This window comes from Strix aluco, chromosome 3, assembly GCF_031877795.1.
Source record: "Strix aluco isolate bStrAlu1 chromosome 3, bStrAlu1.hap1, whole genome shotgun sequence".
In the NCBI taxonomy this organism is placed as follows: domain Eukaryota; kingdom Metazoa; phylum Chordata; class Aves; order Strigiformes; family Strigidae; genus Strix; species Strix aluco.
Window position 1 is genome coordinate 66,503,458 of NC_133933.1, and position 13,073 is coordinate 66,516,530.

Consider the following 13,073-nt stretch of genomic DNA (forward strand, 5'->3'; position numbering starts at 1 on the left):
TTTAGGAAAAAAAAGTATCTGTGCCAAAAAGACTGCTTCCTAAGAGGAATTTCTAAGGCTGTGTTCTTTGAATGGCAAAATAAAACCTAAAAAAGTTTATAATAACAAAGTTGCATGCTAATATTGTATGTCACTTCTAAATAGCTGCTTGTCCATACAAGTGTTGCTCATTTCAGTTAAGTGGAAATTTGGAGTATTAACTCATTCAAAATCCATTAAATGGATAAAACCCAATTTACATTTTACACATGTTGCAATAAACTTGTTCCTCGCTTTTGTCTTTTTAGTGCAGATTTAAGCTGACCTGATGTAAATATCTACAGGAGTTGAGTTATCAGGAGGTGAACTTTAGTCACATTGGTAGAATTTGATTTTCATTTTCTTCACCATTCTACAACTGCTATCTTCCTGGCAGGAATATGTGTTTCAGGATTTTTTTTTTTGACTGCTTTCCATTTCCATAGTTCTTACTCAGTTTTCAAGGTTGTCTTTTGAAAAGGAAATGTTTCTTCTACTTTCAGGCTCATCTACTTCTAGTGATCCCATATGGTCTGGCCATTCACCACCACCCCATCAAGAAAATTGGGTCAGTTTTGCAGATACCCCACCAACCAGTGCTCTTTTAGCCATGCATCCTGCTTCTGTCCAGGTGTGACACTTTATTGGTATTTGATTTGCTTCATTCAGATTGATGTTGCAATCTTTTTCTTTTTTTTTTTTTTTTATAATTTTCATTGTAGATGTTTACTGTGTATCTGTGCTGTAGTCTGTTCAGTGCTATTTACCCAGCAGATACTTGTTTCATTGAGTAGACTTCATTTGGAATGATTAACTGGAAGCTACTAATTTAAAATATGTCAAGAATTATGACTTCAAAACATTTGTTTAGCTTTTTTGCATATGTGCCATACTTTTTTTTTCTGCTTACATACCTGCAGTCATTCCTATCCATATGTATCAGTGTGCAAAAATACCCTGTCACCCTGTAGATGCAATCTGATGGCTTCCTGCAGTTTTTAAACTACTGTGAGATTTAACTATGCTTTATTTCTTGAAGGCAAGAAGTTGAGAATTCATAGAAGCATTTTAGGTAGATAATACTGAGGAAAAATATTTCATTTCAGGACCAGACAACAGTACGAACTGTAGCATCAGCTACAACAACAAATGAAATTCGTAGGCAATCAAGTAGTTATGATGACCCCTGGAAAATAACTGATGAACAAAGGCAGTATTATGTTAATCAGTTTAAAACCATTCAACCTGATCTGAATGGATTTATACCAGGTAAGTTACTCTTTAAAAAATGTAATTGTGGGTGCAGCAGTTCTGTTACAAAGACTTTGTTGTGTACTTAGGTTTGCATACCATTTTGAAGAAAGTTCTGCATTTTACTGATAATGTTCTAGTAAACTCCAGTGTAATTCAAGAAAGGACTTGCCTTTTTCCTTTGTTTAACCCTAGTAATTAGTACCAGTTTTCCAAAAACCTTTGCTAAAAGAACTCATCTCCTTTACCATAACTAAGTCTTCTAATGATTCAACTTCCTTCAAATATTAAAAATGTTTGTTGTAATTTTTCAGGATCTGCAGCTAAAGAATTTTTCACTAAGTCAAAACTACCTATTCTTGAACTTTCTCATATTTGGTAAGTGTGATGTGTCTTTATTCAGGATAATTATTGAGAAAGGTGATAGCTATCTGGCAGTCATTTAATAATCTACTTACTAGAAGGTATTAAGTGAAACTTCACTACTACTATAGTATGTTCAGTCCTACTCATGTTTATGTTACATATTATATTACTTTAGTGAGCTTTAATGGGTCTAGGCTGTCGCTATTTACAAGGCATTTTGAGCTTTTGAAGAAATTTCAAGCACTTCAGAATAAGAAGTAATTTATTTGAGGTTTTTATTAAGGATGCATTTAAAATTAAATAATTCCTTATCTATATTTATTCAAGGCTAAGTAAATTTAAATGAAATGTACAGATGAAAATATTTTTAAATGCACTTAGTGGGACTTGATGACAAATTCAGCTTTGACTTGGTGCAAAGCTTGTATTTCATTGTATTTGTACTGTATCATTACATGCTATAATTAAATGGCTTACCTTGGCAGATTTGATGTTTCTTTCAAGGTAATGATTTCTAATTCAGGTATTTTCCCATTTAAAATAAATCATGTTGCCTCAGCACTGTGATTTCTTTAATATACTTTGCCAAAAATCTGAGGCCAATAATATTGTGTAGTACTGTCTTAAATGAGTTAAAAACCCAGAGAGATAAAAATGGGTTAAATGATTTTTAAGCTTTAAGAAATGTTATTAATGAAGGCTCATTTTCTTTGAAGAGTAAAGCATGTAGTGCTAATATGAAGTGTTTAATATGGTAAATTAACTATAGACTGCATTCTTTGACTTTCCAAATAGCACAACAGAAGTATGACTTAGAAATAAAATAACCTTAAGAAATTTTATTTATACTAAGTTTTTCTTTTTAGGGAACTGTCAGATTTTGATAAAGATGGTGCACTGACATTGGACGAGTTCTGTGCTGCATTTCATCTGGTAGTTGCTAGGAAGAATGGGTATGATTTGCCAGAAAAGTTACCTGAAAGTTTAATGCCTAAACTGATTGATTTGGAAGACTCGACGGGTAAGACATGCATCAACACAAATTTCAATGTTTTCAAATGATGGTATAGTTGTTACAGCATATCAGCAGATATTGATAGGTTTGTATGAGCATAATGCATTAGTGTGAGTTCTGCTTGTTAATATATGCCAAAAACTCAGTCCCATAACTGAAAAGCAGACTACTGTTCTATGTAAAAGTGGTGTTTAAAAACAAGATGGTTTTGGCCATCTTCCTTTTTTTATTTTAGAACAGATAAAGGAAACTGAATATTTCAAAACTGCTTTAGATTACTTTTTAACAGCGGTCTTTGCTTGGGAAGCCAGGTTATACTGTGGGTGCACAGGTACTATGATTTCCTAGAATTTTATTTCTTTTTATGAAATACTTCAAAGGGAGTCTCTTCATACTGTGTTTGTAGCATGTCAGAGACTTTCATCTGACAATTATTGATGAGTTCTTAAACTAGATACAGTGGCTCTTACCACCTCTGCTTTAATAATTAAACCATTTTTTGTGGGAGTAGTTTGGCACCTCAAAAAACCTTTCCAGCAGCAGTCAGCTGCAACTCAAGTGTTTTCATATGAGTAAATATTTTGCTATGTTGAAAGACGTTCATGAAAAATACATATAATTAATTGGCTGAATACCTAGCAAGTGTGAAACCTACCCATTCCGTCTACTTTTGAGTTAAGGTGATGGCAAAGCAAAAATCTTGATAAGAAATAGAGTAACACTTACTTGTATAAACCATTGTTATTTTTTTAAAAAAACAACAACAAAACCAAACTATACCTGATCTTCTACTGCCTTTATTGGTTATAGATCTCAGGGCTTCTATCATTTAACTGAAGTTGTCTGGAAACTTTGTAAGTTGGACATTAAACCAGAAAGTGTTGTATGTTTATTGGTCTTACTTTACAGGCAACTTTGTTAATATAAAACTTTGACTTATTTTCATGAGGTACAAAGCAGTCTTTAAATTTGAGGAAAAGCTACTTTTAAAAGTAGAAAAAAAAATGTTTTTCCCACTGATATTAAAGGAAAGTTGTCGTGTTCTAGTGAATATTAAAAGGCTACCATTGCTGTCTAAGCTGTGCTTAAAAAAAAAAGTTCTGATTGGTACTTCATTCTGCTTTTATTAATAGCTACAATGAAAAGTGATCTTCCAAACCTGTTGAATTTTATTCAATTAACTAGATTTAATTTTTTTAAATGTGGGCCACCACTATTGGAAATAGCTAATATTTTCTAGCACCTAACATGATTTATCACCAGAACTTGTATGTTGAATAAAGACTTTAGGAGAAGTTACTGATATGGCTGTAGTTTTATTTGTAGTTACAACAGTCCAAATCTCCAGTATACATTTACTATTTTAATATAAATTAGAAGTTACTCAGAGGTCTATGTGCAGCCTAGTATGCATGTTAAATTACAAGGCTTCAACTTAAGAGTTGTAAATCAGCCTAGAAAGATCAACCACTTAAATTTCTGTCATGATTTTTTCTTTTTAGTTCCCATAAAAGCTGTATTTCAATAAAGCTTGCTTTCAACATCCTTCTCAGAAATAGAAACTATAAAGTATGGCACTAGAGTGTCTTTGAGGGCTCTTTTTTTCATAGGATACAACTTTCTCAAAGAAATTGTTCAGTTTGACTGACTGAAGCCTCAGTGTGAATAACTGCTTTCAAACTGTTCAAGAAGGTGAATTGCTTGAATGTCTTTTTAAACGAATGTGCAAGATGGTAAACTTTATTTCAAAAGTGTTAACAGTACCGTTATTAATTCTGTCCTTTTATTGGAAACTTTCCCCTTGATCTTCCATGCTTCTGCACTTGAAACTTGCTGTCTCTTTCCATTTTGACTTTTGAATCAGTGGCCAGCAGAAAGAAAAGTCACAGAGGACTCCCTGCACCCTATGTCTCTGTTCAGACAGAGGGAGGGAAGAACTCTTGTGGTCTACTCTGACAGACTCTCCCTCATCAGCCCCTGTGAATCTATTATGTGACAAACTGCAGATGTCTCACACCCATTAATGTATTGGTCTTGTCTTAAATCTGATTTCATGACCGGGGATATGTATTTCTCTCACAAGACACAGAGCTATTGTATAATAAAGCATTTATATAGTTAGTCATTTTTCTGGTGTAGCACTGCACCTGTATAGAATTTTAACAGAAAAAAAAATGTTAAATGAAGTGCTGGTATCTTCCTGCTGACTAGAGAGAGAAATTAGGTGTTTTAAGTCCTTAGAATAATGTGGTAATTCTACAATACATTTGAATGGTTTTCGTATTTTGAACTGGATCGTATACTTCAAAGAATTATTTGGATTGCAGCAGCTCTGCTTAAGATTTAACATTGTGTTGTGGTATCTGTAGATAATGTCAGCTCTTCAGAATGAGCAAGATATCTCTGTGTAAGAACAGCCTTTCGAAGAAAAATGCAGTGAATGAAAATTGGAGCATGAAGTTAGGCAGTTGTACAAATACTTCTCTAAGTGTTTATACGTTTGTTTTATGAATTGAATACTGTTGATAGCATCTGCATCTGTCTTGGCAGAATTTATGATCTGCGGCTGAAAAAAGTACTAGTCTCACTTCCTGTTATGTAAATAAATGTGAATAGTTTCCCTTAAACTCAGTTTTATCTTGGTTAGTAAAAACCACCCTTTACAAAACTCAAAGCAAGTTTTGCTTTTCTGTGATTATTTTTTTGTTTGGGCTGCTGTAACAATGACATTTCTTTGTACAAAAGAAATCTGCCATGCTTTGTGTCTTACACAATTTAATTACTTCAATGCCTGAAGTTTTCCGTAGGTGTCTTATGCATGTTTTGTTTGGATATTTGCAAAATTCCTTGAATTACAGGTGGCTGTGTAGCCTATCCACAGCAGTTTTCAGCCTTTTGACCTTGTCTTTTACACTAGTAGTTAGTTATCTAGTGCATCACTGTTGAAATGAGAATTTTAAGTGTTAACTCATTAGAAAAATCTTATTTATATTACATTTCAGAGCAATTGACATGCAGTATGCATTCCCAAAACATTACCACTGGCATATTGTTTTGTGTGCAGTAACCACAGCGTATCATGTGACATCATTGCACCTGTAAATACTAGCTTGATGTAGCCTATTTTTTATTGCCAGATGCTTTTTGCCTGAAGCAGGTATTAGATGCAGTTTCTATCTGGAATAATTTGTAAAGCCATTTTCCCTAAAGGACAGTAGTACAAGATACTACTAGGTGCTGGGCACAACCTGATGTTTGGCTATTTACAGAAGTTTACAAGCCCTTTGAAATTTTGGTGAGTTACTGGTTTCTGTGTGTGGTTTTTTATCATGTCAGTAGCACCTCAGTCTCCCCTGGCCTCAAGATGGGACAATTAATTTCTTTCTGGACTTCAGTGTTTTGTCTGGTTTTTCAGGCTGTGCCTCTTGCTGACTCCAGCAGCACTTTGGAGACGATAGTGGGTTGTTGCTAGTTTTCAAAGGTGCAGTTGATCACTATTGACTGTTCCACTGTTTCCAGTTCAATTTGACACTGGATTTGTTATGAGTTTCTTCTGAATGGAAAACAGCAGACAGAATATTGAGCTGTCATAGCAGAATAGCAGGCTGCAGAGTTCAGCTCTTCAGGAGCCTTTTATAAATCTTAGTTTTTGGTACAGTGCATCACACAGTCTTGTGGCAGTTGTCTTCAATCACCTATCTATCGAGCAGTCCTTTAAAATGGTAATTTAATTAAGCCATCTTTCTCTTGTGCAGTTTTAATTCTTTGGGCCTCAAACATCTTAATATGTCTAGCTACTTACCAGTCACTCTTTCAACTGTTCCCGTTACTTTATCCAGTTATACAGTTATAGCCTGAGTTTCAGTTTTGTGGGGCTTTCAATGCATTGCATTAGCTTGTATTGTGGTATCTAGCAAAATAGAAGCTGTAGAAGCAGGATTTTACTGTATTTTGCAGAATGCTTAATCTGCTGCTCAGATTTACCTTACCCAATTCTCTTATAGCTTGAACAGAGCAAAAATAAGCATGCTGCATCATGAAAATTTGTACAACTCTGAAGGAGTGTTTCTGCAAGGGACTGTACTTGCTGAAAGCTCAGAGAAAACTGAAATAACAGTAAGAATGTACAGTTGCACTGTGACAGCTACTAGACTTCCTCAATTTGCAAAATGTAGTGAATTGAAACACCATTGTTTTAGTAAGGAGGCTTAAAACTTAAAATATTTTTGGGGGAATAATCTAAGGGAATGGTTTTCTTCCTCTCAGTTTTCATGTTTTTGGTTTGTGGTGCATTGATAAACCAGTTTTGCTTTAACCTTTCATATAAGGAAGTAATTTACTGTAAGATAAACTTCTCAGTGGTGGATTTGTTGTAATAAACATTAATGTGAAGTTATTTTCTTATAATGTAGGAAAGAATTATATTTATTTCTACATGGAGTAAAAATCTAAAATTGCTATTTAAAAGTCAAAGTACAGGAAGATAGTATGGTACAGAGTAATCTTCAATTTTCAGAAAGATCCTCAAAATAAGAATAGCACCTGATAAATAGTATATTTGACTTGAATGAATGGGTTTTTTGTCTGCTGCTAAGTATTTACTCAGAAAAGATTAAACCAAAAGTACTTTGCACTTTCCATGAGATGTGAGCAGGTCTTCTGAGAATAAACTGAATGCAATTCATGATTTTGGTTTATAGTGATTCCTGTCATTTCAGAAGTTGGAGAACAGACTGGTGAGGTAGGTTACTCCAGCTCTCCAGCAGAAGCACCTCCAAGCAAGTCTCCATCAATGCCATCCCTAAACCAGACCTGGCCAGAATTGAATCAGAGCAGTGAGGTTAGCACTTTTATTTAAGAGTTATTTCACTGCCAGTCAATAACTAAACTGCGTCTGCATCCATAATTCATCATAAGAGGATTGTTGATTACAAACTGAAAAAGTTAGCGGGACAATAGACATAGGAAGGTTCTACACGTGTTAAATTGTAAAAAAGGTAATGTTTCCTTCTGATTTTTCTGTCTCATTGTGAGATGAGCTACTATTTAAAATGTCATTAATGTTAATTAAGCTTTATATTAATCACAGAATTTTGTCATAGGATTTATTGGAAAAGTTAATTCCTGATTTTTTAATTTAGGGGTTTTGGTTGGGTTTTTTTGTTACCTCAGAAGGGCTTTTACAGCCAACACTTTTGCAAAGCATTAAAATAAATTTCTGACGGATCCAGACATCGAGACTTATTTCTGGAGGTGATTCTCACCAGTAATCTAGAGAAGTCATAGCATTTAAATTTTAAATTTTTACTGTTATGTGCTGCTGCTTTATCATCCTTTACCATACATATTTGCTCTATAAGCAGTCTTACATAGTAAAGCTGTATTTTGTCAGAATTTGAAACTGAAGTTACCAAAAAGAATTTTTTTAATCTCCCCTCCCCCAGTGTCCATTTTTTAAAAAGCCTTTAAGGGATTGATTCCTAGAGTTTTTCTTGTTGCTCTGTTTTAACATTTTTGCCTTCGACTTAGAATAAACCACTGTTCTGTTCTAAGAGCTACTTCAGCAACTCAAATGAGTTCCTGACTGCAACCATACTACAAGGATGATGGAGGCTTATTTTTCATTTGGGGGGCGGGAGGGAAAAGTACTGAAATTATTTTTTGAAAACTTTTTAAGAATCTGAGACTCTCAGCTTGTTTTAACATTCAAGATAGTTCTGTCAGTAGCTGAGCATTATCTTACGTGCTTCTCTTGTTGAAAGAGCTTTTTGTCTGTCTTCATTAGACTTCAAGTGGTAGTAAAAGACAAATCAGAGTTAGTATGAAACAGAACATAAGTACATTTTTATGATTACAGTTAGGAGCAGGGATTTTCTTCCTCTCTCAGGAAACAAGGACTTTGTAAAGTCTGCTGTTCCTCTTAAGGGCAAATGCTAGCCTCACAGTGATGTCCTTACTAAATAAAAAATGTAGGAAATCATTTAGTGATTCTTAGTTGTTCTATTTGAGAGCATGACTCTTAGACTGCTGATAGGAAGCAGTGTTTTAGGAGGGAGGTGAGCAGATACTCAGTTGTTGCTAAAAGGCTGTAAATGTCTGCAACTGTATTAAAACTTGCATTGATACATTCCCTCATGTTTGCAATAAAGATTTAATAAGCTAATCATTTGGTAAGCTGCATTGTAATTGAACAGACTCCTTCAGTGTCCCATGCAACTCAAACCAATTAAATAGCATAATTGCACTAGTGGAACAAAGTTAATGATGATTCTCCATCAGTCAAAATTTTGTCTTACAAAACTGACTTTGTCCATTCAGATAGATAATGTGATATTTTCTTTCTGAAAGTCTACTAAAACTGTAAGAAGCATGAGAAAGTTCTCACACTAAATATATTACCAAATACTAACTGTACTAAAATAAGAGTTGAAAACTTAAGAGTTTTTTGTTCTAACACAAAGGAACTTCTGATTTTTCAGCTATATTGCTGTGCATGCTTCTTGCTCCTCAGCATTTTCTTTTCAGCATGACTCAGGTCAAAGTCCTCGAGGTTTTAATGCCATGAAAAAATTTCTGGTATTACTGCAGGCACCACTCTGTTTCCTCTTTGAACCTCTTATAACTGTCATCAACAAATGAATTGCTTGAAAAACCTATGCATCTTTAGATCGTGTGCCTTTCCAGGCAGTTTCATCCCTATTAGTTTCAAAACTGTCGGTTACCCTGTTCTTTTTAGTTCATAGTTGATTTTTAGACTCCAGTTGCCAGGCTCAGTTAGTGTAAGCTCACACATGTGGACCAAGGCATCAATCTCAAACTTTGAAATCAAGAGCACTATGAAAATCCACCTAAGTCTGGATACTACATGCTTCATGTTCTCATCTCTTCACTCATCACTTTTCTCGCTTCAGACATCTTTTCCATCCAGTTTGAAGTCTGTGTGCTAGTTCTGAGAGCTTAAAAAAACTTGAAAAGTCTAATAAATTTTTGTTGAAAAGAGTCTAGTGTCATATGGCCATATTAACTTTGACACAGACACAGAGATTTGCTTTTGAGTCCACAACTGTTACACCTTGTTTCAAATATCTTGGTGTTCTACTAGTAACAGTTCAGGGTGTGAGTTTTAGTTTCTAATAGTTAACCTTTTCAAAGTATTTTTGAAACATTTTTGCCAATTTAGAGGATAAGTTAGTTTAAGCTAGTAGGAGTTTTATCCTAGCAAATCAGTTGTATTGTCAACACTCTTAAACCTTGCATGGAGTTTGAGATGCAGTCCAGTAGATTCTTAATATATGTAGCTTTCTATTAACGAGGGAATTAGCAGTAACTAGCTTCTGGTAGTATTTCAGCATGGAGCACGATACCATATTCCCCAGAGCAGTCAGGAGGTGTTGGTGTTCATTTGTGCCCAGCTAGGGAGCCTGAGGACAAGTAATGAGTGTCCTGCAGTTTGGCTTCAGAGGAGTAGAATATAGCATAGATGCTGTATGCCTTCATGGAAGTTTTGAAAAATTAAGAAACAGTATTTCTGTATTCACGTGATCTGTTTGCCAGTCTCGCTGGTAACTTTGAAGCCACTGGTCAAGTCAAGTTTAAAAGGGTGGTGGTCCTGAAGGAAGTATTAATGCATGTTTCATGAAAATGAGCAGCTGTGTAAACACAAGAGGCCAAACCAGGGGAAAGGCTTGCAGAACTTGGCCATTGAGTTTCTGACTTAGTAAATACTGTCTCACTCAACAGGTTTGTATAGCTCCAACCTACTTGCAATGCTGCCTTTTCATGAAGGGGTGGAGTGACACACGGATGAACTGTTTAATATGGGGAGTGAGAACAGTTAGGAAGGAAAACCTTATGTCCTTGCTAAAAAGGTTTTGTTAGATTCTGTCTATGAAGGGCATAGTTTTGTGTTTAAACCCCCACAAAAACAAACAAATCAAATAAAAACAACAACAACAAAACAAGGAAGGAAACACATACCTCCACCCCCCCAAAAAAACACCGTATGAACAGTATCCCATAATTTTTGCCTCAGTTTAAAGTTTGAAATGAGGAGATAAGGCTGTCCCTACAACAAAATGGCGCCATATATGAAAGCACTTACAACTTTAGTTAATCTTCTTCTGAATTTAATTTCAGCTGCTTGAAAGCAATTATTTAGGAATTTCCATAAAGAATTATTTCTAAAATAATTAGGGTTAGGCTAGGTTCACGTGCAGGCCATTCACCAAATATAGTTCAGTGTAGAGGAGCATATGAGATTAGGTTGACTAACACCATATAGTTTGTCCTGTATCTTTTGGAATCATTTACATTGATTTGTGTGTAGAGATGGGACAAGAATATTGATTTGTTTTCACAACTATACTAACATTTTTGTCAGATTTTCTGAGCACTAAAAATTTTTTGGTTTTTTTCTTGTAGCGTTTGAAACTTGGTTAATATTTACATGTTATTTTACCAAAATAGAACAAGTTTAGCATTCCTGTTGTGTTTTGTAATCTGGTTTCTGGATCACAGACTAATTTTATGTACTTTAGTACTTTGTTGGTCCAGTTGCGGCTGTAGCTTGACTTAGTAAGCATGAGGAATTTTGACAACCATGTGTTGATTCAGCATGCCTATATTTTATAAAATTGTTCAGAGGTTGACTTATTTGTTTTTTGCAATCAACAATATGTTTAAATTTATTTCTTTGCCTTGTCAGTGATTTAGACTTGTAAAAATGCTCTTTTACGGCATAGAATCACTTCTCGGGGTTGCACTGGCAAGCCGAACTGGTGTAATTGGAGTACTCTGCTCAGTGTTCTTCTGTCTGGGATTTTGTAAGAAAATCAGCATTTATGAAATACAGTTGAAACTTGGCAGCTACAAAGCTGAGGAACCTTTCTCTCGATTTTATAATTACAAATATACGTATGTCACTGATTTTATCTTTACGGTATTTGAATGGCTTAACTAGTTTTTTACTTGAGTGATTTTCATTGGCAAACATGAACTCTGAAGGTACTTCTGTGTTGACTGTGCACCTGTATCTTCATTATGAAATGTGAATGTAAAGATCAATATACTGACAGATAACAAACTTGGTTGCACAACAACCTCAGACTGAAATAGAAATACTTAATGTGTATTAGTGTGCTTTCCAAGTCAAGGACTTTCCAGTGCAAATAAAGTACTTTCCAGTGCAACCTCCAAACTACTGTGCTAAATCTCCTCAGTGATCTTTTACTCCCATCTTTCTTATCATGCTGACTTCTCTCCTCTGTCTGTTCAGCAGTGGGAGACATTTAGCGAACGCTCTTCAAGCTCACAAACTCTGACCCAATTTGATTCTAACATTGCACCAGCTGATCCTGTAAGTCAATCACTTAGCTTGCTTGTTTGAAATTAATTTTATTAACACTGAATTTCCATTCATTGTATTTAGCTGTTATGCATGATTTCATAGACTGCTTTTTGGGGAATGGTGGCAGGCTTCTTAATTTTTTTGCTTATTTTAGAAATATAAATTTTCTAGTACTGCTCATGTTTAATATCTGAGTGCAAAGAATGCTTTTTTCCCCTTGATTTTGATGTAATACAACACTGCTATCAAAACCTGTATTACACAAAGTATTTAAACATAATGTTTTTTTGAAAATGTTTATAAGTCAATGCAAAGGCCACTCGGTGAGAAACCAGTCCTGTTTTAGATTGTCTTCAGTGTTCTATTTTTTTCAAGTTGCAGAGCTTGATTTACACAAACTCTTAGGAGTTGACCATGCCAACTTCACTGAAAAAACTACTGGGCTTAATGGGTGTGGTATTTCATATTCCTAATGTTTTCACCAAGTTACTTATTAATTAGTATTTCTCCAGCTAAACCTGCGCTGTTCTAATGCTTTACTCAGTGAGGAGTGCTCTGAAGGATTATGTAGTTAAATATCTTGCCAAGTTTGGGTTCCAGATACTCGCTACAGTGTTTCAAGTTCTGCTGGTTTTAAACTTCACAGCATGTGACCTTGAAACAGTACTGAAATGCATTAAAACTACTTCAATATTTGGCTGCTGCTTTCATCCTGCTTTTCTTACAGATTTAATTACCATTGTTAGTGTCCATTTTAATTTAATTATGGTGTTAGTGTCCATTTGACAAAATAGAATAGATGTACATAATACACATTTAACTGCTTTTAGTACTAAACAGGTCACTTCTGAAAAGATGTAATACATAAACATACATATATTTTAAATACATCAGTGCTTCACTCTGTTAACACTGATATTTATATGGAAATAGTATTTCTGGATGCTGGAAGCTAGAATTCAAACTGCACTGTTCCTTGTGCTCAGAATTGCCCTTAGTAAACATTCAAAACAAATGAAAATGTCATCCTTAAAGCGAAACACAGCTCTTTTTCATCTGACACACACTTTTTTGGCT

The 13,073-nt window shown here is 34.8% G+C and overlaps 1 protein-coding gene across 20 annotated transcripts in view; it reads left to right on the forward strand.

Annotated features, from left to right (window-relative positions):
* REPS1 (RALBP1 associated Eps domain containing 1) overlaps positions 1-13,073 on the forward strand; it is a 68,923-nt gene that overhangs the window by 36,818 nt on the left and 19,032 nt on the right. For 11 of the 20 annotated variants that reach the window (XR_012622537.1, XR_012622538.1, XM_074818960.1 and 8 more), the window contains 6 exons: positions 522-649; positions 1,125-1,287; positions 1,584-1,647; positions 2,502-2,656; positions 7,351-7,490; positions 11,925-12,005. Coding sequence is in view for 18 of the 20 variants with exons in the window: in XM_074818960.1 (XP_074675061.1) it covers positions 522-649; positions 1,125-1,287; positions 1,584-1,647; positions 2,502-2,656; positions 7,351-7,490; positions 11,925-12,005 (731 nt within the window). In the remaining 2 variants the exon portion in view is untranslated. The remainder of the gene's footprint in view (positions 1-521; positions 650-1,124; positions 1,288-1,583; positions 1,648-2,501; positions 2,657-7,350; positions 7,491-11,924; positions 12,006-13,073) is intronic. The other 9 variants (XM_074818950.1, XM_074818955.1, XM_074818953.1 and 6 more) reach the window with 5 other exon arrangements.